Source organism: Crinia signifera, chromosome 7, assembly GCF_055691185.1.
Source record: "Crinia signifera chromosome 7, ASM5569118v1, whole genome shotgun sequence".
Taxonomy (NCBI): Eukaryota; Metazoa; Chordata; class Amphibia; order Anura; family Myobatrachidae; genus Crinia; species Crinia signifera.
Window position 1 is genome coordinate 8,660,005 of NC_139223.1, and position 22,937 is coordinate 8,682,941.

A 22,937-nucleotide genomic window follows, 5' to 3' on the forward strand; every position below is an offset into this window, starting at 1 on the left:
AGCTCAGTCCTGATTGGAGCCGGTTCTCCTCGCTGCCTGTCAGTGCGGGGGGAGCCGGCTGTGAAGTAGCCAGACCAGCGTTGGATCCAGGAATGGTAAGTATGATGGTGTAAAAGTGAGGTGTGTGTGTGTGTGTGTGTGTGTGTGTAATAAACTTGTACTTCTCTGTGTGTGTTTTTTTTATAAACATTCTTTTTACAGGTGGACTACAAGTCCCAGCGGGCCCATTAATGCCCCGCATGCTGGGACTTGTGGTTCTCCAAGTCCCAGCAAGCGGGGGAGGTCTGCTGGCACTTGTAGTTATCCGGTAAAAAGCAATGTAACGTATGAACGATTTAACCCGATCAGGCCGGCGTCCACTGGCCACGGACGCCGGTGACAGCCCCAGGCTTCAGCCCTGGACGGGTGAAGCCTGGGGGGGGACCCCTTTATTGGGGGGGTCCCCACTCCTCCAGGTACCCCGTCCAAGGCTGACCAGCCACGGTGCTCATGTTTCGGCCGGGGGACCTTGTATAAAAAGTGTCCCCCGGCTGTGGCATGACACCGCGGGCTGTTGGAGCCCGGTGTTGGTTTCAAAATACGGGGGATCCCCAGATTTTTGGTCCCCCGTATTTTTGGAACCAGGACCGGTCCAAGAGTCCGGGGCTGGTTTCAGAAATACGGGGGACCCCTATGCTTTTTGTCCCCCGTATTTTTGGAACCAGGTCCGGCTCAATGAGCCCAGGGCTGGTTATGCTTAGGAGGGGGGACCCCACGCCGTTTTTTTTTATAAAAACACTTTTACACATTTTTATTAACATGGCTACATCTGTCACTCAAGCTGTGAGTGTGTCAGAGACGCTGGGTGGAGTCATAGGCTAATAGCCTATCAGAGCCTCTGACTCCACCCATACACACTCACACAGTGATAGAGAACCAGCCCCCAGACACCCTCTACCTTCCCATGCTGCCTCATATGCTGACAGATAAAAACAGTGGTGAAAGCTGCTCAATCAAACCAGTAATTCCCCCAGGTGCTGCAAGGGAGGGGGATTTAATCCCCAGCACACCAAAGGGAATTAGTAGTAAGATTTGAAATAACAACATAATAGAGGCATACTTGCCTACCTGACCCTCTCCATGAGGGACACAATGCTCTGTTCCTTTGCCTCCCTGGTAATGTATGATTGCCAGCACCTGTGGGGAGCTAGGTAAAGGCGTTTCACCACAGGTGCTTGCAATCATACATTACCAGGGAAGCACAGGAACAGAGCATTTTCTCCCTCATGGAGAGGGCTATTTCACACTGTCCGGCTCCTGCCGGATGGCAAAATCCCAGACGGCTTAAAAGCCGTGCCGTCCCTGCAGTGTGTAATGGACTGCTATGTGTCCATTCACACAGGACGGTCACGGCACGGCTGCCGGATAGCAGCCGGATCTCACGACTGCAGTGTCCGGCTGCCGTGCCGTGGCCGTCCCGTCCTCAGGCTAGCGTCACACACTCCGGTTTTGACCGGACGGCAAAAAACCGGACACACTTTGTCCGGCTTTTTGCCTGACAGTTGTCCCTTTCACATGCTCCGGCTCCGTGAGCCAGTGCTGTGAAAATTTGAGGGTGGAAACTGAAGTGACGTCAGTTTGGTGGGTGTGGAGAGCTAAAACCGGACACCAAATGACCGGAATGTGTGTGAAAGGCCCTCATCGCCCTCAGCACACACTGACCTGTGAGGGCGGGACGGCCACGGCACGGCAGCCGGACACTGCAGTCGTAAGATCCGGCTGCTACCCGGCAGCCATGCCGTGACCGTCCTGTGTGAATGGACACATAGCAGTCCATTACACACTGCAGGGACGGCACGGCTTTTAAGCCGTCCGGGATTTTGCCGTCCGGCAGGAGCCGGACAGTGTGAAATAGCCCTCACAGGTCAGTGTGTGCTGAGGGCGATGGGGACCTTTCACACACTCCGGTCATTTGGTGTCCGGTTTTAGCTCTCCACACCCACCAAACTGACGTCACTTCAGTTTCCACCCTCAAATTTTCACAGCACTGGCTCACGGAGCCGGAGCATGTGAAAGGGACAACTGTCAGGCAAAAAGCCGGACAAAGTGTGTCCGGTTTTTTGCCGTCCGGTCAAAACCGGAGTGTGTGAAACTAGCCAGAGGGTCAGGTAGGCAAGTTAGAATAGAGGGTCATTCAGAGATCTTAGTTACATATATTTTGCAAAAGATATATGCTGACATATGCTGACAGCCAAAGACACTGCTGCCTCCACAGCGTCTCTCACCCCCCCTTCCCCCCGGACATGGATAGTGGCAGCCGGCAACTGACGACCTCACCTCTCCCCCACCAGCACATGTCTCACGACTTTATGACCTGCACCCACACCCACACCCCTAGCTGCTTAGCAGCGGCTGGCGCATGCACCTCTCCCCCTCCCCCCCTGGATAAGGAGACCAGGAGCCAGCAGCTGGGGGCCGACCGCACCACTCCCCCACCCACTGATTAGTGGTGGCCAGCGTAAAAACCTCGGCCCAGGTGAGTGCTAGCGAACTCGCCCACGGCTGCTTAGCAGCAGGTGGCGGCCGCACCCCCCCCCCCCCCCCCCCCCCCGAGCAGGGGAGCAGGAGCCGGCAGCTGACGACCGCACATCTACCCCCACTGGATCCGTCCGTCCTGGAGCCCATACGTAACATTACATCCCTTATGCTTCAGGACCGTCCAGAAACTCGAAAGTTAAATAACATACTTTCCTTTCAGTGACCCGCAGTCCGCAGGTGTTGTTTAAAACACGTAACCTTTTTCCTTACAATTCCATATCCTCCCTCCCTCAGCATCAAGCCTAACCCTCAGTCAGCATAATCCCTGACCCTCCCACCCTCCACGTCAAACTCTAATGGGGTGTACACACGGGTGCGATATAGCTTCCGATATTGCCGATATAGTGCACATCGGAAGCCATATCGCATACCGATTGTGCACTTTTCAGGGCTTGCGAGCCTGATGCGCTGCTGATGCGTACTCCCGAGTGAGCGCAAATCGGCAGCGACATAGTGAGGGCAGGCAAGACTATATAGTGCAGATCTGCACTATATAGTCTTTGTGCCTAATACTCACCATATCCTCCGGCGGCCAGAGGGAGAGGGACGAGTTCTGGGGCTGCGCTGCAGGGCGGCTGATGATCCGGCCGGAAGAAGAGGGGGGGGTGTGGCCTGATGTCCTGATGTCTGCACGGCACGGCTGGGGACAGCTTTGATACCGGCAGGTAATGTCTCTCCTCTCTCCTACATGCTCCCACACAGTCAACATGCTGCCGTGCGATGCGAGTCCCGATGCCATCAGATCGCATCGGGACTCGCATCGCACGGCAGCATGTCGACCGTGTGTACACACCTAAACCCTTCCTCAGCATCAAACCCTAACCCTCCCTCAGCGTCAAACCCTAGCCCTCCCTCAGCCTCAAACCCTAGCCCTCCCTCAGCGTCAACCCTGACCCTCCCTCAGCGTCAACCCTGACCCTCCCCCAGTATCAAACCCTGGCCCTTCCTCCCCCAGGGTCAAACCCTGGCCCTCCCTCAGCCAGGGTCAAACCCTGGCCCTCCCTCAGCCAGGGTCAAAGCCTGGCCCTCCCTCTCTCAGCTCACACCAGCGTAAACACTGACCCTACCTCCCCCAGCATAAACCCTAACCCTCCCTCAGCGTCAAACCCTAACCCTCCCTCAGCGTCAACCCTGACCCTCCCTCAGCGTCAACCCTGACCCTCCACCAGCATCAAATCCTGGACCACCCTCCCCCAGGGTCAAATCCTGGCCCCCCCTACCCCAGGGTCAAACCCTGGCCCTCCCTCACCCAGGGTCAAAGCCTGGCCCTCCCTCACCCAGGGTCAAAGCCTGGCCCTCCCTCCCCCAGGGTTAAACCCTGGCCCCCCCTCCCCCAGGGTCAAACGCTGGCCCTCCCTCCCCCAGGGTCAAACCCTGGCCCTCCCTCCCCCAGGGTCAAAGCCTGGCCCTCCCACTCTCAGCTCACACCAGCGCAAACACTGTCCCTCCCTCGCCCAGCATAAACCCTGACCCTCCCTCGGCGTAAACCCTGACACTCCGTCTCTCCCCCAGCATAAACCCAGACTATATGGCGTTTACATGTTAAGGGGGCGCAGCCCCTTACGACGGTGTGAAGAGCGCCCGTAGGGCGCGATGAATCACCTAGTTTTTATTAACAGGACCATGCACAAATCTCAATGATCTGTGCATGGTTCTGTCAAATTCGCCTGTCAGAACCTGGTCTATTTTTTTTTGCTATTTTTGGTAACATTTACCAAAAATCGCACCCTATTACATTTGCGAGTTGAATACTTTATAATGGGAAAACATCTGGATGCAATTTGAAATGTGACTAAAAATCGCCACTTTAAAAAGTGCGATTTTTTTACCGCGATTTTCAACCTATTAAATTTGCGATTTTTGGAAAATGTGCGCTTTCGGCCGTTTTTGACCAAAAATCGCACCCGGGGGCCAGGTCGCCATGGCAACCAGATTCTTCTTCCTGGTGACCAGGGAGGAAGGAAGCAGAATCTGGTCATGGGCAGATCAGTGGTGGCGCGGGCAGTGGTGTCTGACCCCCCGGCAGAGATTGCAAAAGTGCAGTGCAGTGAGGGACCCCATTTTTTTTAATTCAGTGGGTCCTGCAGAACATGCTGCAACAGCCAATATAAATCCTCAGCACCACCCCCAACCAATCTCCGCAGGCAGAAACTTCCGCTGCCTGTGACCTTCCCTGGCCTGCATCGCCTGCAACATCCTGATGCAGATGCTGGACACCAAGCCCCTGCAGAGCCGCCGCTCCTCCTGGCTCTCTGGCTACTTGAACCAGCACCTGTACAGCAGCGTAGGCAGTGGCTACTGCTCATATGGGGGCTTAGCAAGTGCCCCACCATCCCCTGCCAGAACTCCTCCATTGGGGTGCGGGTCTTTCCCTCATCCCAAAGCTGCACCTCCACTCGTTCGAGCTCCACCAGTGCCACCGCTCCTTGCTGCTGGATGAGTGGGGGCTGTACGGCTTGACACTATGACACAAGGTGGCACAGGCGACACTAGGACACATAACAGGGCATTGACTATAAATAGGATGCAATAAAGCATGTACTACACTTGTGTGTGGGTTACAGTAGAACACAATAGGGCACAGGTGACATAAAGGGACATGGGGGCAACATTAGTACAAGAGGGCATGGGTGAGAGTATGCCACAAGAGGGCACAGGGAACACTAGGACGCAGAAGGCAAAGGGCGACAATAAGATGCAAGAGGGCATGCGGTAGCCCAGAGACCTGATGTGATGCTTCCGATGCTGAATCACCGGGAGCATCGCATTCCCATAGAAACCTATGGGAGATGCAGATGGCGCCGGGACAGGAGGGATGACATCAGGGACTAGAGATTCCTGCTGTGGTCCCTCCTGATACATTCGGGTGATACTTATTTGTTTGAGGCTAACCCGTTTTCGGGGAACTAGCTGCAAATATTATATGATAAATGGGCCCACGTTTTGTACCATGCGAGGTGATGTGCGCTCCTGCATCTAGTTCAACTCGCACACTGCTGTAGCCCATCGCACAGTGTACGTGCTCTTAATGTTTCTGGCTCCGGTACTTGTGTATTATCAGGGCGCCCAAGAAATCGGACGAAAATCAGCCGCAAATCGCATGCAAAAATCGGATGCGATTTTGCGGCCGATTTTCTGCCGATTTTTTTTGTTTTCTGGCCGCTTTGCATGCTGTTCCATCATTGCACATCTTGCACGCCCCCGATTTCCATCGTAGTGCATCGCATGCAATATAGTGGCATGTGATGCATGCCATGCGATGCATGTGAAGCGATTCGATTTGTAATTGTACAATCACCCTGATGGGTGCTTACAATGTTAAATGCACCCCCATTGTCAACACCACCCCCACTATCAACGCCAACCCGAAGCGTGGCGAGCATAGCGAGCCCGCGAGGGGCGGCGGTACGCGTCCTTTCGACCTTTTCATACCCCCACTATCCAGGTCGGCGTGGTGAGCGCAGCGCACCCCGCAAGGGGAAGCGGAACACTTGTAAAGTAATCCGCATCCCCTCGCGGGCTCTCTGCGCTTGCTACGCTTCGGGTTCGGTGGCTCACTGCGCTCGCCACACTATCTAAAATCAACTCCACGCCGACGTGGATAGTGGGGGTATGAAAAGGTCGGAGGACACGTACCGCGGCCCCTCGCTGGCTCGCTGTGCTCGCCATGCTTCGTGGTTGGCATTGATAGTGGGGGTGGCGTTAACAATGGGGGTGCATTTAACATTGCGAATCGCATCGCATGCCACTTGCTGGCATGCAATGCTATGCGATATTTAATTGTACAATCAGGGGCACACATTGCATACCATCGCATACCATCGCATAGTACCTGGGGGTGTGCAAGGATGGAATAGCATGCAAATCGGCAGGAAATGGCCGAAAATCGGCAAAAAATTGGCCGCAAAATCGCATCGCAGATCAAATCGGCCGCAAATCGGCCACAAATCGGCCGATAAATCGGATGTGATATCGTATACGATTTATATTCCATCGGGCGCCCCATACACAAGTACCCTGGCTCCTACACTTTCATCCTAGCTCATAGTTTTTTAAGTTTAGCAAGCCCTGGTCTACGTAATAGCAGACGTAGAGGTAGGAGGGCCCTGCTCACAGGCTTACTAAATAAACTGGATTGTGTTCATAAAAATAATGTAGTGATCTAGACATTGTATAAATAAGTATAACATACATAAAACACTGGGTAAAAATACAGTATATCACTTTGTTTTCCAGTGACATATGTTACATGATATTCACAACCTCAACATAGAAGTTGCCGTCTTCTGGCATTCAGCCCACAATGTACATAGAGAAACGGGGAGATCTATATATAAAAGGCTCAATACGCCTCACCTCTGAGGTGAAGTTCTGCCAGTGACCACTAGAGGCCACTCGACAAACCAAATTACTCCTTTCTCACAAAAGTAAAAGCAAAATGATCTGTTTCAGACTTGCTGGATATGGAGAAAGGGAGCTGTGACACAGAGATTGGCGGAAGGAGCAGATAGGGACTAAGCCGCCATATTGACGGGATTCTAACTAGTGTACATATCAGTACAGCGCTTTTAGGATGTTAGGAAATTCTGATCTGTTTTCTGAATTCCTTCAACAACGTCACCTCGGATGTGCTCAGATCTCATATTAATCTTAAATATAATAATAACAACTATAACTCAAGTGACAAATATGAGAATATACTTTCCTGGTATTTTAGTGATCAAAATGATGGAACTTTCAATTTCATTATAATGATAAATAATATGAGAACCTCTAGATTTCAGTATCTGATGTGGCTCTCATGCGCTACAATCACAAAAGTGATATGCGCTCAGTAAATGTTTATTAGTCCGGCACGTTGGCTTGGGGAATATTCGCCCATTCATCCTTACGGATCCACCTCATCTCATGGATGCTGGTGGGCTTTCTGCTGTTATCATATTTCTATTGGATTTTGACCAGAACTCCCACGCATCTGTAAGGATCCGGGGGCAACCTCGCCTGCCCTAACTCCATTGCCTCAGACTAGGGTTGGCGGGCACGTGCAGAACTAGGCTTCGCCAATAATAGCCGCGTTCGAAGGAGGCAGTCTAGCTCCAACCCAGATGCCACCTGGTCTTGAGAGTGACAACGCGCCCACCAAGGCCAGGAGAGAGCAAGGGGACCAGCTACCTAATGCCCACACGAGGCAAGGGGCCCCCGCACCCCCAAGGGGGTGACTACACAGGGAGATTAGGAATGCTCCCACAGGTGATGAGACAAGGTAATCTCTGGCTGGACGCAACAATGCGTGACGGTGGTATATATACACAATGGCAACAATGCTCAAAAGATGGTATAAATAAACAATAATAGACAATGGCAACAATGCTCAGAAGATGGGATGCAATAATAATAAACCTCAACTGTACTATCCTGCACTGCGATGGACAAGCCCCACAATGCAGACACCCAGGCTGGTATTAGGGAAACCAGGAGACAGAAGGAATACAAGGCAAGAGTCCAATGGACACTTAGCTGCAGCAGGGCAGGATGCAGGAACCAACACCGCGAGACTCTGGAGGACTCAGGAACCAGGAACACCAAGGGATTGCTGCGCAGGGTCCACAAAGCTGGGACAGCACAAGTAGCACACGGGACTCTGGCTGGGAGCTCTGAACTAAAGGCTTGCACACGGCTGACTCAGGGCTGATAAGACAGTATAACTGGCAGGGCTGAACAGGTGAGGCTGCCTTATGAAGGCTTCTGGTAATTAGCGCAGCTGTGCACTCCAAGCTAGCAGCCTGATAATGATACACCTGTGCTGTTAGGATCTCCTGTGCCACGCTGCCTGGCGAGGCACTACGTGGCACTGGCTGGTAGGAGATCTGACCAGGAATGGAGGGCAGCCTCGCCAACCTAACTCCGTTGCTACCAGATGGAATTGGTGTGTGAGTGCAGGATGCTAAGCTTCACCACTAATAGCCGCGTTCGTGAGAGCCCGTTAGTCAGGCTCCCACCTCGATGCCACCTGGTCTTATGTAAGTGACAACTCACACGCCAAGGCCAGTGATTAACAAGGGGAACCTCTAACTGACACCTGCTGGCGAGAATCCCAACGGGGCTCCCGTAAGAAACCCTAGGAACCTGGTGTAAAACAGTGTCTGGATGGGACCACCCCACGGGTGTAACAATACACAAAAGATGACTCAATATGCCGAATGTAACAATACAAAAAGATGACTCAATAAGCAGGACTGTAACAATACATAAAGATGACTCAATAAGCAGGACTGTAACAATACAAAAAGATGACTCAATAAACAAGACTGTGACCATAAACAAGGATGGCCGCACAAGCAAGATGGTACACTTAGCTGGGGCTGAGCGGCAGCGGACAGGGCGAAGCAAGGAACCAGCTGACAGGAAGGATCACGCTGGAGAGGACTCCCAATAGACCAACCAAGCTCCAGGAACCGGGAACACTCAGGACGCTGGGTCTGAACTATAACCGGCGTCTGAGTGTCCCGGCATCAGGGTTTAAATAGTAGCGCCTCCATAGGAGGACGAGGCTGCGTTGCGCGCCTCCTCTTCCGCCCGGCCGCCTGGCGTCCCCCGTCGCCTAGGCAACCGGGGCGGGCGCTGAGGAAGTGGCCGGGCGTGCGACTCCCGGCCGTACGTGACGTCAGACGGGGGGCGTGTGTCGTTGCCATGACCACGTCCCCTGACGCGGGGACGCCCCCTGATGCGGCGACGCCCTGGCTGTGACATCACAGCCGGGAGACAGCGCGGAGAACCCCCTGCGTCAGCGCTAGAGCCGGCTGCAGGGGTAGCAGCATTACCAGCCGGGACGGAGCGCAGAGAACCCCTCGCGTCAGCGTCAGAGCTGACTGCAGGGGTCATAACAGTACCCCCCCCTTGAGGAGGGGTCACCGAACCCTTACCCCCAGGTTTAAATGGAAATTTCTTAAAGAACTCTGCCCTAAGTCTGGGAGCATGAAGAAGTCTGTCCGGAACCCAGGATCTCTCTTCATCCCCAAATCCCTGCCAATGAACAAGAAATTTGAGCTGACCCCGGACAAATTTGGAATCAAGGATCTGTTCTACCAAAAACTCCTTGTGGCCTCTGATAATCACAGGTCTCCTAGACTGTTTCTGATGAAAGAGAGTGGAAACCGGCTTAAAAAGGGAACAATGGAAAACATTATTGATCCTCAATGACCGAGGTAATTGTAACTGAAAGGCTACTGGGTTAACCTGCCTGGTAATGAGAAAGGGTCCGATGAATCTGGGGCCCAACTTATGACTTTTCTGACGTAATTTGATAAATCGGGTTGAGAGAAAGACTTTCTGGCCCACCCTGAATGGGCAGGGTTTCCTGTGTCTGTCATAAAAAACTTTAGAACGGGCCGAAGAAAGAATCAAGGCCCGACGCACCTTCTTCCAAGAGTTCCTAAGGACAGTAACTGCCGAGGGAATTGAGTGAGAGGACTGAACCGGAACATCAAAGGAATTGCATTTGGGATGAAAACCGGTGTTACAGAAAAATGGTGAAGTCTTGGTTGACACGTGATAGGAATTATTATAAGAAAATTCAGCTAAGGGCACCAAGTCTGCCCAATCAGTCTGACATTTAGCAATAAAGCAGCGTAAATACTGTTCCAAGGCCTGATTAACCCTCTCGGTTTGTCCATTTGACTGAGGGTGGTATCCGGAGGATAAGCTGAGCTGAATACCCAAGTTGGAACAAAATGCCCTCCAAAAGCTGGCGACAAACTGGGGTCCCCTGTCCGAGACGATATCTCTGGGGAGACCATGAAGTCTGAAAATATGAGTAATGAAAAGTTGCGCTAATTCTCGAGCCGAGGGAAGTTTGCGCAAAGGTACAAAATGAGCCATTTTACTAAAACGATCGACAGTAACCCAAATGGTGGAAAAATGGGAAGACAAAGGAAGGTCGACGATAAAATCCATAGAAATGTGTGACCAGGGTCTGTCTGGAATAGATAAGGGTAGAAGCTGGCCCATGGGTGGTGCTCTGGGAGATTTCTGTCGAGTACATACGGGACAAATTGAGACGAAATGGGTGACGTCTTGTTTCATGGAGGGCCACCAGACTGCTGTGGACAAACTTTCGAGGGTCTTGGTGATGCCAGGATGGCCCGCCAACTTAGTGGAATGGAAATCCTTGAGAACTAAATCTCGCAGAGCCTTGGGGACAAAGAGTCGGTTCTGAGGAGTCGACTGGGGAGCAGAGGACTGGGAAGCAAGAACACGGGTAGCCAAATCTTGGGTTAACCCGGCCAAGATAAAAGCTGACGGGATAATGGTCTCTTCCCCCAATTCCGGGTCCTGAGAAGACTGAAAACTCCGGGAAAGCGCATCGGCCTTGACGTTCTTAGGACCGGGTCTGAAGGTGATGTTGAATCGAAAACGGGTAAAGAAAAGAGCCCATCTAGCCTGACGAGGGTTGAGTCGTTTGGCTGACTGGATATATGCTAAATTCTTGTGATCTGTGATAACGGTGATCATGTGTTCTGCTCCTTCCAGCCATTGGCGCCATTCTTCAAAGGCCCACTTTATGGCAAGAAGTTCTCTATTACCTACATCGTAATTCTTTTCAGCGGCGGAAAATTTCCGTGAAAAATAGGCACAGGGATGCAGTTTGTTATCCAGACTATAAGTCTGGGAGAGCACGGCTCCCGCCCCAACATCGGAGGCGTCAACTTCCACTAAGAACGGTCTCCGGGGGTCAGGATGGTGAAGAATCGGAGCGGAACAAAAAGCTTTCTTCAGCCGTTCAAAGGAGTCAACGGCCTGTGGGGACCAGTCTTGTGGATTTGCTCCCTTGCGAGTGAGTTCCACAATGGGAGCCACGATATCTGAAAATGAGCGAATAAATTTACGATAATAGTTAGAGAAACCCAGGAACCTCTGAACAGCCTTGAGGTTAGAGGGATGAGCCCATGACAGGATGGCTTGAACCTTTTTAGGGTCCATGGAAAAACCTTTGGGAGTGATGATATAGCCCAGGAAAGAAACCTGGGAAACTTCAAACTCACATTTTTCTAGCTTGGCGTACAGTTGGTTTTCGCGTAATTTTTGGAGAACCATACAGACATGCTGCCTATGTTCGGTCAGAGTTTTGGAAAAAATCAAGATATCGTCTAGATACACCACAGCAAAAACTCCTAAAAACGGCCGGAGTACCTCATTAATGAAATCCTGGAAGACGGCAGGAGCATTGGCCAATCCGAAAGGCATAACTAGATATTCGTAGTGGCCAGTATGCGTGTTGAAAGCCGTCTTCCACTCGTCCCCCTGCCTGATTCTTATGAGGTTGTATGCTCCTCTCAAATCGATCTTAGAAAAAACAACGGCTTCCCGAATCTGGTCGAATAACACAGAAATGAGAGGTAAAGGATAAGAATTCTTAATGGTGATCTGATTCAAGGCCCGATAATCAATACAGGGGCGCAAGGACCCATCCTTCTTTTCAACAAAAAAGAACCCTGCCCCTACCGGAGACTTGGACGGACGGATGAAGCCTTTCTCTAGGCTTTCTTTAATATAATCTTCCATAGCGCGGGACTCAGGAGCGGAGAGAGCATACAAACGCCCTTTGGGTAACCTGGCATTGGGGACAAGATCTATAGTACAATCAAATGGCCGATGGGGAGGCAGTGTTTCTGCTTCTTTTTTAGAAAAAACATCAAGAAAGGTGTGATACGAAGAGGGTAAAGAAGACACAACAGGAGACACCGCCCGTAAAGGGAGAGCGAGACAGCTGCCAGAACATGCTGACCCCCAACGGGTAATCTCTCCCGTAGCCCAATTGACATTGGGATTGTGCTTCCTTAGCCAAGGCAGACCCAAGACAAGAGGTGCAACCGGGCAATGAAAAACTAAAAAAGAGATTTCCTCGGAATGTAAAGCTCCTATAGACAACCTGAGGGAAGGAGTACGGGAGGATATGCTGCCATTGGACAGTGGTAGGCCATCTAACCCACAAACTGACAAAGACCCCTCAAGGGGGATGGGTTTGAACCCTAAGGATTCAACCAATGTGGCGTCTATAAAATTGCCAGCTGCGCCACAATCCAAGAAGGCAGACACCTCCAGAAACTGCTTCCCAAAGGAGATGGTGGTCTTGATATAAATGGATTCCATGGGGGAAAAACAGGTAAGGCCTAAGTGAACCCCCCCAAGGTTACCTAGGCCCTGTCTTTTCCCGCCTTAAGCGGACAACCCACCACACGGTGACCGGACCCCCCACAATAAAGACACAATCCCTTAAGTTTTCTCCGATTCTTTTCGGAAGCGGAAAGGCGGGTAGCCCCTAGCTGCATGGGTTCCTCCCCTGAGTGGTCAAAAGAATCTCCCGAAGGAGATGAGGGAAAGATCCCAGACTCTCTCTCTCTCTGACGCTCCCGAAACCGTCGATCCACCTTGATGGCTAATTGCATCAACTCATCTAAGGATGTGGGAGATGGGTAGTGCACCAGTGCGTCTTTGAGGCCATCGGACAAGCCAATCCGAAATTGACTGCGTAGAGCTGGGTCATTCCACCCGGAATCAATGGCCCACCTCCTAAACTGTGTGCAATACCCCTCTGCCGTACCATGCCCTTGACGGAGGGCTCGGAGATTGGCCTCAGCTGAAGCAGACCTATCGGGATCATCATATAACAACCCCATGGCCGAGAAAAAAGAACTGACGGAGGAGAGGGCCTCATCTCCTGCAGGGAGCCCGAATGCCCAGGTCTGGGGATCCCCCTGTAGAAGAGAAATGATTATCCCCACCCGCTGGGTCTCTGAACCGGAGGATAAAGGACGCAGTTTGAAATATAGTTTACAGGCCTCTCTGAAGTTATAAAAAAGTGAACGATCTCCAGAGAAGCGATCAGGGAGATCGAGTCTGGGCTCTGGGCGTCTAGACGCTGACAGGGCTCCATGTACCTGTTCCTCCTGAGTATTGACCCGGAGGGTGAGCTTTTGGAGCTCCTGTGTGAGAGTGTGAATCTGGCCCACCAGAGCATGACCCGTGGCCTGCTGGGAAGGATCCATAATGGACTATGACCCGCGACTGAGGACAAATATAAATTATCGGGCCGGTTATAATGTTAGGATCTCCTGTGCCACGCTGCCTGGCGAGGCACTACGTGGCACTGGCTGGTAGGAGATCTGACCAGGAATGGAGGGCAGCCTCGCCAACCTAACTCCGTTGCTACCAGATGGAATTGGTGTGTGAGTGCAGGATGCTAAGCTTCACCACTAATAGCCGCGTTCGTGAGAGCCCGTTAGTCAGGCTCCCACCTCGATGCCACCTGGTCTTATGTAAGTGACAACTCACACGCCAAGGCCAGTGATTAACAAGGGGAACCTCTAACTGACACCTGCTGGCGAGAATCCCCACGGGGCTCCCGTAAGAAACCCTAGGAACCTGGTGTAAAACAGTGTCTGGATGGGACCACCCCACGGGTGTAACAATACACAAAAGATGACTCAATATGCCGAATGTAACAATACAAAAAGATGACTCAATAAGCAGGACTGTAACAATACATAAAGATGACTCAATAAGCAGGACTGTAACAATACAAAAAGATGACTCAATAAACAAGACTGTGACCATAAACAAGGATGGCCGCACAAGCAAGATGGTACACTTAGCTGGGGCTGAGCGGCAGCGGACAGGGCGAAGCAAGGAACCAGCTGACAGGAAGGATCACGCTGGAGAGGACTCCCAATAGACCAACCAAGCTCCAGGAACCGGGAACACTCAGGACGCTGGGTCTGAACTATAACCGGCGTCTGAGTGTCCCGGCATCAGGGTTTAAATAGTAGCGCCTCCATAGGAGGACGAGGCTGCGTTGCGCGCCTCCTCTTCCGCCCGGCCGCCTGGCGTCCCCCGTCGCCTAGGCAACCGGGGCGGGCGCTGAGGAAGTGGCCGGGCGTGCGACTCCCGGCCGTACGTGACGTCAGACGGGGGGCGTGTGTCGTTGCCATGACCACGTCCCCTGACGCGGGGACGCCCCCTGATGCGGCGACGCCCTGGCTGTGACATCACAGCCGGGAGACAGCGCGGAGAACCCCCTGCGTCAGCGCTAGAGCCGGCTGCAGGGGTAGCAGCATTACCAGCCGGGACGGAGCGCAGAGAACCCCTCGCGTCAGCGTCAGAGCTGACTGCAGGGGTCATAACATGTGCCCAACTGACACATTATTGAGAGAGCTGCAATGGCACAGGCTGACCACTGGAGGCCACCAGAGAGTAAACACAACAGAAGCTGAGGAACCCAGGGAGCAGAATCCAAGGAAAACAAACAAACTCCACACAGAAAATGTGAACAGCACATTCCACCGATCCGCTGGAGGCATATCGTAATAGCATCCACATGTCTTTTTGATACACTTGTATAGGATTGTTGTCTTCTAAATGGCCACACCTTCTTAGGAGCCCTAGTTCATACAGATTTACCTAGACATTCTCCTGAAATGATTGCTGGTATAATCAAGAATTCATAGATCCATCAATAATGGCAAACTGTCTTCATCTTGTGCCAGTGAGGCAGGCCTCAACTGAGTTTCTTCCTCCCTCATGTCTAATGGTTGGGGTGAGATTCTTATGAGAGACCAAAGATATGATTTCTCGATTAGGCCAAAAAGTTGTATTTTTGTAGACAGAAAAATGAGTTCTTTCACTTATCGAGAACTGCAAACTTTAATTTATTATTATTAATAATAATAATAATAATAATAATAATAATAAAAATAATCATAATAATAATAAAAATAATCATAATAATAATAATAATAATCTTGTTGATCGTTTGCTTGATTTTGGACTCATGAACATTAGCCTGTACAAGACAATCCAGAGTATTTTACACCTTGGGGGTGTCCTGCAGGTGAATTTTGTTGGATGATCACTCCTGGAGAGAGAAACTTTTGGTGAAACCTAATGTCTCTAGAAACTTTTCTGGAATCTTGATGAGATAATTATTTGTGTGATCCTAGGAAAATATTTTTGATTCACAAGATTCAGGCAGAAATTACAAAATGGGTAAAGGCTTCACAAATTTTTACATTGGACCTATTCAATTGAAGTGCCGATTTCAACACTGGAATAAATTGGCAAAGTTGTAAAACACGCGGTTCTGAGAATTTCTTGCTGATCCACGTGTTTTAGTCAAAAATAGGTATTTTTTTTCCAACAACTTTTTGCGGATGCAGTACCAGGTGCATTGAATATGTATGTCCCGATTTTTGGGCAAATGGGTTAATTTAGACAACATTGAATACCCCCCTTAGTAGGAGTTTGGGACATTCTGGTAAAATCTGTTTTATAATGCAATCTTTATGTAAGATGGACCAGTGAGTATTTAAAACATTTTCCAGAGTGTTTGATGATCTATTAACCTTTGCGATAAACATGAGTTTTTCATTTCCATTAGGATCTTGTGTCAATTTCGATATGAGAGTAAAGCAAGTTTACTCTATATTACAGTGTTGTCATCTTTGTACTGCCTCATGGATTGTCTAAACAAAAAGTTTATTGCTCAGATTTGGCTATGGAAAGAAAAGAGTTGCCAAACTGAGAGCAATTGTTGTTCCCATTGCTGTCCATCTTTTTGAAAAAAATTACTACATACAACAGTGGTTCACAAAGGGTGTGTATGGGCAGCCTAGGGTGCCATAAGGCTCTTGCAGGTCTGTCTCAGGTTGCTGGTCCAGGACCAAATAATTTATGGTCAAAGTGATAGGTAAAACCAGCGTTAGTGGCTGTCAATCATGAAACATGTAGCAATCAGATGCACATCATTATGTCACTACATAACTGAACCTAAAGATGGGAGGTAGGCACAATTTAATTAATTTTATAATTTTTAAAAAAAAATGTATAACAGAAGTTTTATTTAAAGGCTGCTATGAAGAAAGTGCTGACACTTTTTGATTCAAGGAATTTTTGGGATCCACTGACATACAGTATATGCAAGTGTTAATATATATATTGTGCAGACAGCGATACAGCACACATGAAATTAATATACTTCATTACATGCTTAAGTCAACATGTGGACAGAATTATTAAAATACACATTTAGTAAGTAACGCAGTAAAATAAACATGTTATACATATACACATCCATATGCATATAAACAAAATACAAAATGTAAATGATGACAGCAGATATTTAGCACTGAGAAGGTAATTGTACATAGGTACAACACAGTTATGTTTATTCAGTTTAATTTAAGTAATTAAGGTTTTCAATGGTGGGAATTTATGCCAGAGATAATCTTGTGCATTCATAGTACCTTAGAGTGTACGCTCTTCAGTCTAGACTTGTATATTGTCTATGAACATTGAGTGTTCTCCTTCATGCATCTGAGTGGGGAAATCATTGTGGAAAGTTACGTAGATGTCATATTTACTTTATCATTTCTGGCCTATCCCAGTCATATATTCCTATGCCTGGTTATGTGTCTATGTTCTGTGTGTTACTGGTAAACTACCCTCTGATGTCTCCTAGCTTGTTACTGCCTGGAAGATAATGACATACGGACTAGCGATGTTCACTTTTTGGAAAGCCTGGAATTCCCCAAGAACAAGTGGTGTGAGTATTTGTAATTGTGCAACACACACACACACTATATACAAACATAGCAGATGGGAAGACCGCGCTCCTCTGTTTAGCTTCATGGTAATCCACAGATTCACTAACACAGAGGAAGTGTAATTACTATTGATAATGACTATGGCCCAGGGGCAATGGGCACAGGTGTGAAGGAGAGGGGGGTTAGTGAACAGAGATCGTCCTTTAATGTACCTATAGGGAAACAGGAATGTATGGCTGCATTGTTTATAAATACATCTTCTCCTCATACAGTATCCTCTATACAATAATTAACTCACTAAGCAGCATTTGGAAGCACATTGTTCTCAGGAACTTTGTGAATTACCAAGTGCCAGCATGCCCTGGCAGACTTTCCATTTGGGTGTTGTTGGCTAGCGGGGACCGGTGGTGTGCTGGTATAATATTACAATATTCTTTTATTAAACCATCATTATGTAACTCCACCCCCCACTGGCTCATCCATAAGGATGCAGCCCGGTGTCAGGGAACAAGCTGATATTTGACTTGTGATACTGTTGTGATTTTTCAATTATGTCTTTATTAATTTAATTGTGTACTATATTATTTAATTATTTTTCAAACCATTGTTTACAACCATAGTAAAAATAATGTTGTAATTTAAAATGTAAATGATCCAAATTTCAATTGCATTTTGTTGTTGGGGTCTTCCTTTAATTTGCCAACTGCAGCCCAGATATTTGGGAGGGGGGGTTTGACCACTTATATCTTACTTCTAGTCCTACATTGCTTGGCTCCTATCTATGGAGAGTAAGGTACTACTAATTTTTCACATACTTGCCTATTGTTACTAAAGTTGCAGGAGACTTCCAATTTTTTGAGTGCTCTCCAGCATCCACGGTAGATGTCTCCTCAGTGTCTCCTCTCCGCTCTTCTTCCAGAGAGGAGACTTTCAATGTAGATACTATGGTTGTACATAGCAGAAGTGTCACACTTAATATCCAGTCTACATAGTGTCAGCGGCGGGGGACACTTGTTTTCAATGCCACACTTACCATGCCTTAGTGATTATGAGGGGGCCCCCCATTTTAGTTGTGGCCCTGTCTCCCCTAGGGTTTCCATGCTGACCAACCTGTCAGTATTTGCCATTATGGTGTGTTTCCCCTGCTATAGTGTCACATCCCTTGCTGGTACACCCTAAGGCTGGGTAGAAGAAAATTCAGAGTACCCCTTAACTCTTCAATTTTTTCCCATTTCCAGCCAAGCGGTTTTGGGGTAGACCTCACATTTTCTCCTATTTATAAGAAAGGGCAAATGTACAGCTAAAGATTATCAGAGGCAAGTCATTTTTTGGAGATTTTTATAATGAGTTTGTTGCAGTTTTCAAGCCCAAACCAATATTTGTGATTAATAAATACTATATGGCACTCTTTGTTCTAAAGTGTATTATTGTATAAATAAATATGCATAGGCCCCAGTGCTAAAAGCCGGAGATATTGTTGAACTGCAGAGAGTGAGAGGCGAATAGTTCCTGGTACCACCCATAAACCGCATAACCACAAAATGACTGCTTTAGGGTTACTAAATCCTACATCTACAGTAGATGGTACGAGCTGCCCCTATTAGCCATTGTGATGCCTGTAGTACTAGCGTGGGAAAGCCATTCTGATTGATTAGTAATGGTTAGACCAGAAGTGATATCTAGGCTAAAATACTCTATATCCATGGGATGAGGTCAGCAGCAACCGGTGGTCAGGATACCAGTGTTCACTACACTGATGCTAAAGGTAAGAATACCAGGGAGCGCTACCGTCAGGCTGGGGAAAGGGGAGTGGGGTTAGGTTTAGGCATTGATGGGGGTACTTGGGTTTAGGCTGTGGGTGGGGAGGTTAAGGTTAGGCTGTGGGAAGGGGAGGTTAAGGTTAGGCTGCGGGAGGGAAGGTTAGGGTTAGGCTGCGGGAGGGAACGTTAGGGTTAGGCTGCGGAAAGGAAGCTTAGGGTTAGGCTGTGGGAGGGGAGGTTAGGGTTAGGCTGCGGGAAGGAAGGTTAGGGTTAGGCTGCGGGAAGGGAAGCTTAGGGTTAGGCTGCAGGGGGGGAGGTTAGGGTTAGGCTGCGAGGAGGGAAATTTAGGATTAGATCTTAGAGCTAAGTTTTTTGTCAAATTTGTGGGCATTTTCACCCAGTTTTGGGCCCATTTTTTGTTTACTGGCTCCAAAAGCAAAGGTGAAAAGGCATGGGCACAAAAGGACTAAAAAACGCCCGCAAACGCCCACAATTGAATACCCTTGGATGAATTAGTGCCATTTTTTGGGCTAGCCGAAAAAACGTCCACTGACTGAATACCTCCTGGGGGATTTTTAATCCTGGATTCAGAAAGTCGGAATTTCTTAACATTCAGAATCCTGTCCGTTTTCGGCTTCCGACTATCTTGACACTTGGAAAAATGTCGACTGTCGTGGATATAACAATCCACGTGCGTTTCTGACTAAACCGTTTCTTCTTTAAAAGAAGACGAAACTAACAGCCTTCAATGCTGTTGGAAACGGCAGCATTGAATAGTCGAGTGCCGATAGTTTCCCCTGTGGGGAATACTGGCACAGATTGAATACTGCCCCATGTACAGTATCACGGAGAATATTGGTGCTATTATTGTCACATACAGAAATGCAGTTTTTTCACTACAGCATATTAGACATATATAGGACCCTCTGCAGCAGTTGTGTTACACAGCTTTCATATACGACCCTCTGCAGCAGTTGTGTTACACAGCTTTCATATACGACCCTCTGCAGCAGTTGTGTTACACAGCTTTCATATACGACCCTCTGCAGCAGTTGTGTTACACAGCTTTCATATACGACCCTCTGCAGCAGTTGTGTTACACAGCTTTCATATACGACCCTCTGCAGCAGTTGTGTTACACAAGCTTTCATATATGACCCTCTGCAGCAGTTGTGTTACAGAGCTTTCATATACGACCCTCTGCAGCAGATGTGTTACACAGCTTTCATATACGACCCTCTGCAGCAGTTGTGTTACACAGCTTTCATATACGACCCTCTGCAGCAGTTGTGTTACACAAGCTTTCATATACGACCCTCTGCAGCAGTTGTGTTACACAGCTTTCATATACGACCCTCTGCAGCAGTTGTGTTACACAGCTTTCATATACGACCCTCTGCAGCAGTTGTGTTACACAGCTTTCATATACGACCCTCTGCAGCAGTTGTGTTACACAGCTTTCATATACGACCCTCTGCAGCAGTTGTGTTACACTGCTTCCATATACGTCCCTCTGCAGCAGTTGTGTTACACAGCTTTCATATACGACCCTCTGCAGCAGTTGTGTTACACAGCTTTCATATACGACCCTCTGCACCAGATGTGTTACACAGCTTTCATATACAACCCCCTGCAGCAGTTGTGTTACACAGCTTTCATATACGACCCTCTGCAGCAGTTGTGTTACACAGCTTTCATATAAGACCCTCTGCAGCAGTTGTGTTATAGAGCTTTCATATACGACCCTCTGCAGCAGTTGTGTTACACAGCTTTCATATACGACCCTCTGCAGCAGTTGTGTTACACAGCTTTCATATACGACCCTCTGCAGCAGTTGTGTTACACAGCTTTCATATACGACCCTCTGCAGCAGTTGTGTTACACAGCTTTCATATACGACCCTCTGCAGCAGTTGTGTTACACAGCTTTCATATACGACCCTCTGCAGCAGTAGTGTTACACAGCTCTCATATACGACCCTCTGCAGCAGTTGTGTTACACAGCTTTCATATAAGACCCTCTGCAGCAGTTGTGTTATAGAGCTTTCATATACGACCCTCTGCAGCAGTTGTGTTACACAGCTTTCATATACGACCCTCTGCAGCAGTTGTGTTACACAGCTTTCATATACGACCCTCTGCAGCAGTTGTGTTACACAGCTTTCATATACGACCCTCTGCAGCAGTTGTGTTACACAGCTTTCATATACGACCCTCTGCAGCAGTTGTGTTACACAGCTTTCATATACGACCCTCTGCAGCAGTTGTGTTACACAGCTTTCATATACGACCCTCTGCAGCAGATGTGTTACACAGCTTTCATATACAACCCCCTGCAGCAGTTGTGTTACACAGCTTTCATATACGTCCCTCTGCAGCAGATGCGTTACACAGCTTTCATATACGACCCTCTGCAGCAGATGCGTTACACAGCTTTCATATACGACCCCCTGCCGCAGTTGTGTTACACAGCTTTCATATACGTCCCTCTGCAGCAGTTGTGTTACACAGCTTTCATATACGACCCTCTGCAGCAGATGTGTTACACAGCTTTCATATACAACCCCCTGCAGCAGTTGTGTTACACAGCTTTCATATACGTCCCTCTGCAGCAGATGCGTTACACAGCTTTCATATACGACCCTCTGCAGCAGATGCGTTACACAGCTTTCATATACGACCCCCTGCCGCAGTTGTGTTACACAGCTTTCATATACGTCCCTCTGCAGCATTTGTGTTACACAGCTTTCATATACGACCCTCTGCAGCAGATGTGTTACACAGCTTTCATATACGACCCTCTGCAGCAGTTGTGTTACACAGCTTTCATATACGACCCTCTGCAGCAGTTGTGTTACACAGCTTTCATATACGACCCTCTGCAGCAGTTGTGTTACACAGCTTTCATATACGACCCTCTGCAGCAGTTGTGTTACACAGCTTTCATATACGACCCTCTGCAGCAGATGTGTTACACAGCTTTCATATACGACCCTCTGCAGCAGTTGTGTTACACAGCTTTCATATACGACCCTCTGCAGCAGTTGTGTTACACAGCTTTCATATACGACCCTCTGCAGCAGTTGTGTTACACAGCTTTCATATACGACCCTCTGCAGCAGATGCGTTACACAGCTTTCATATACGACTCTCTGCAGCAGTTGTGTTACACAGCTTTCAGCGCGCATGTAAAAGGTCAACCTGAGTATTTTTACGTTTATTTAAGTCAATATCGACACCCAATGTTGACCTTTTTGCGTGTGTGAATCTTTTGTTAATGTTGACATACAGTATTACACATTTTACAGATAATGCTACATTATGAATACTGTATATATGTGACATGTGCCCCCCGTTCTCCCAGTATAAGGAGTCACTAGTACGGGGTGTATCTGAATGTAGTACAAAGCAGTGGAACCATGTACCACCAGCAGCCTGATATCATTTCCTCTCTTCCAGGTACCTGAGCAGGTATATCGGGCTGTTCTCCTGTCTCCAGCTATACTGGCATCTGTCTGTATCTAACATAAACCAAAGTGATTGGACAACAGAATGTCACCTGTCCCCTGTGCTGTGTACAATAAACGTGTAACGCTCGCAGTGATTTCCTCTTTATTTATAGGGCTCATGTACTACATATAACCATAGTAATCAATGAGTGTCATCTGTATACAGGGCGGATCCAGGAAACAATGACCAGGAGGGCACTGTGTTCATGGGAGGGGGTGGTTTTGGCGTTGGGGTGCAGGGAAGTGTCCACACACAGATCCACTGTACATAGTAGTGTCCTCCTAAAGTTGTGGCAGATGATATAGTAAATGAGTATCCCACTTATGTAAGTATAATTGCTGGTACTGTATGCAAATACTTATGGATATTGATAGTGTGAAATCACACATTCAGAATCCAATGATTCCCCAGTGTGTGCAGTGTGTGCGTAGCCCAGGACTTACTCAGCGGCTGTTATAGAATCAGGCTGATCGGGGGCGGAGCTGATGTCACAT

At 48.6% G+C, this 22,937-nt stretch overlaps 1 protein-coding gene across 2 annotated transcripts in view; it reads left to right on the forward strand.

Moving 5' to 3' along the window:
* The window catches only part of LOC146019738 (uncharacterized), a 76,048-nt gene extending 53,518 nt beyond the window's left edge, over nucleotides 1-22,530 (forward strand). For both annotated transcript variants that reach the window (XM_083152252.1, XM_083152253.1), the window contains 2 exons: nucleotides 17,090-17,173; nucleotides 22,393-22,530. In XM_083152252.1, the coding sequence (XP_083008378.1) occupies nucleotides 17,090-17,173; nucleotides 22,393-22,458 (150 nt within the window). In that variant the 3' untranslated portion in view covers nucleotides 22,459-22,530. The remainder of the gene's footprint in view (nucleotides 1-17,089; nucleotides 17,174-22,392) is intronic.
* Nucleotides 22,531-22,937: the final 407 nt, after the last annotated feature.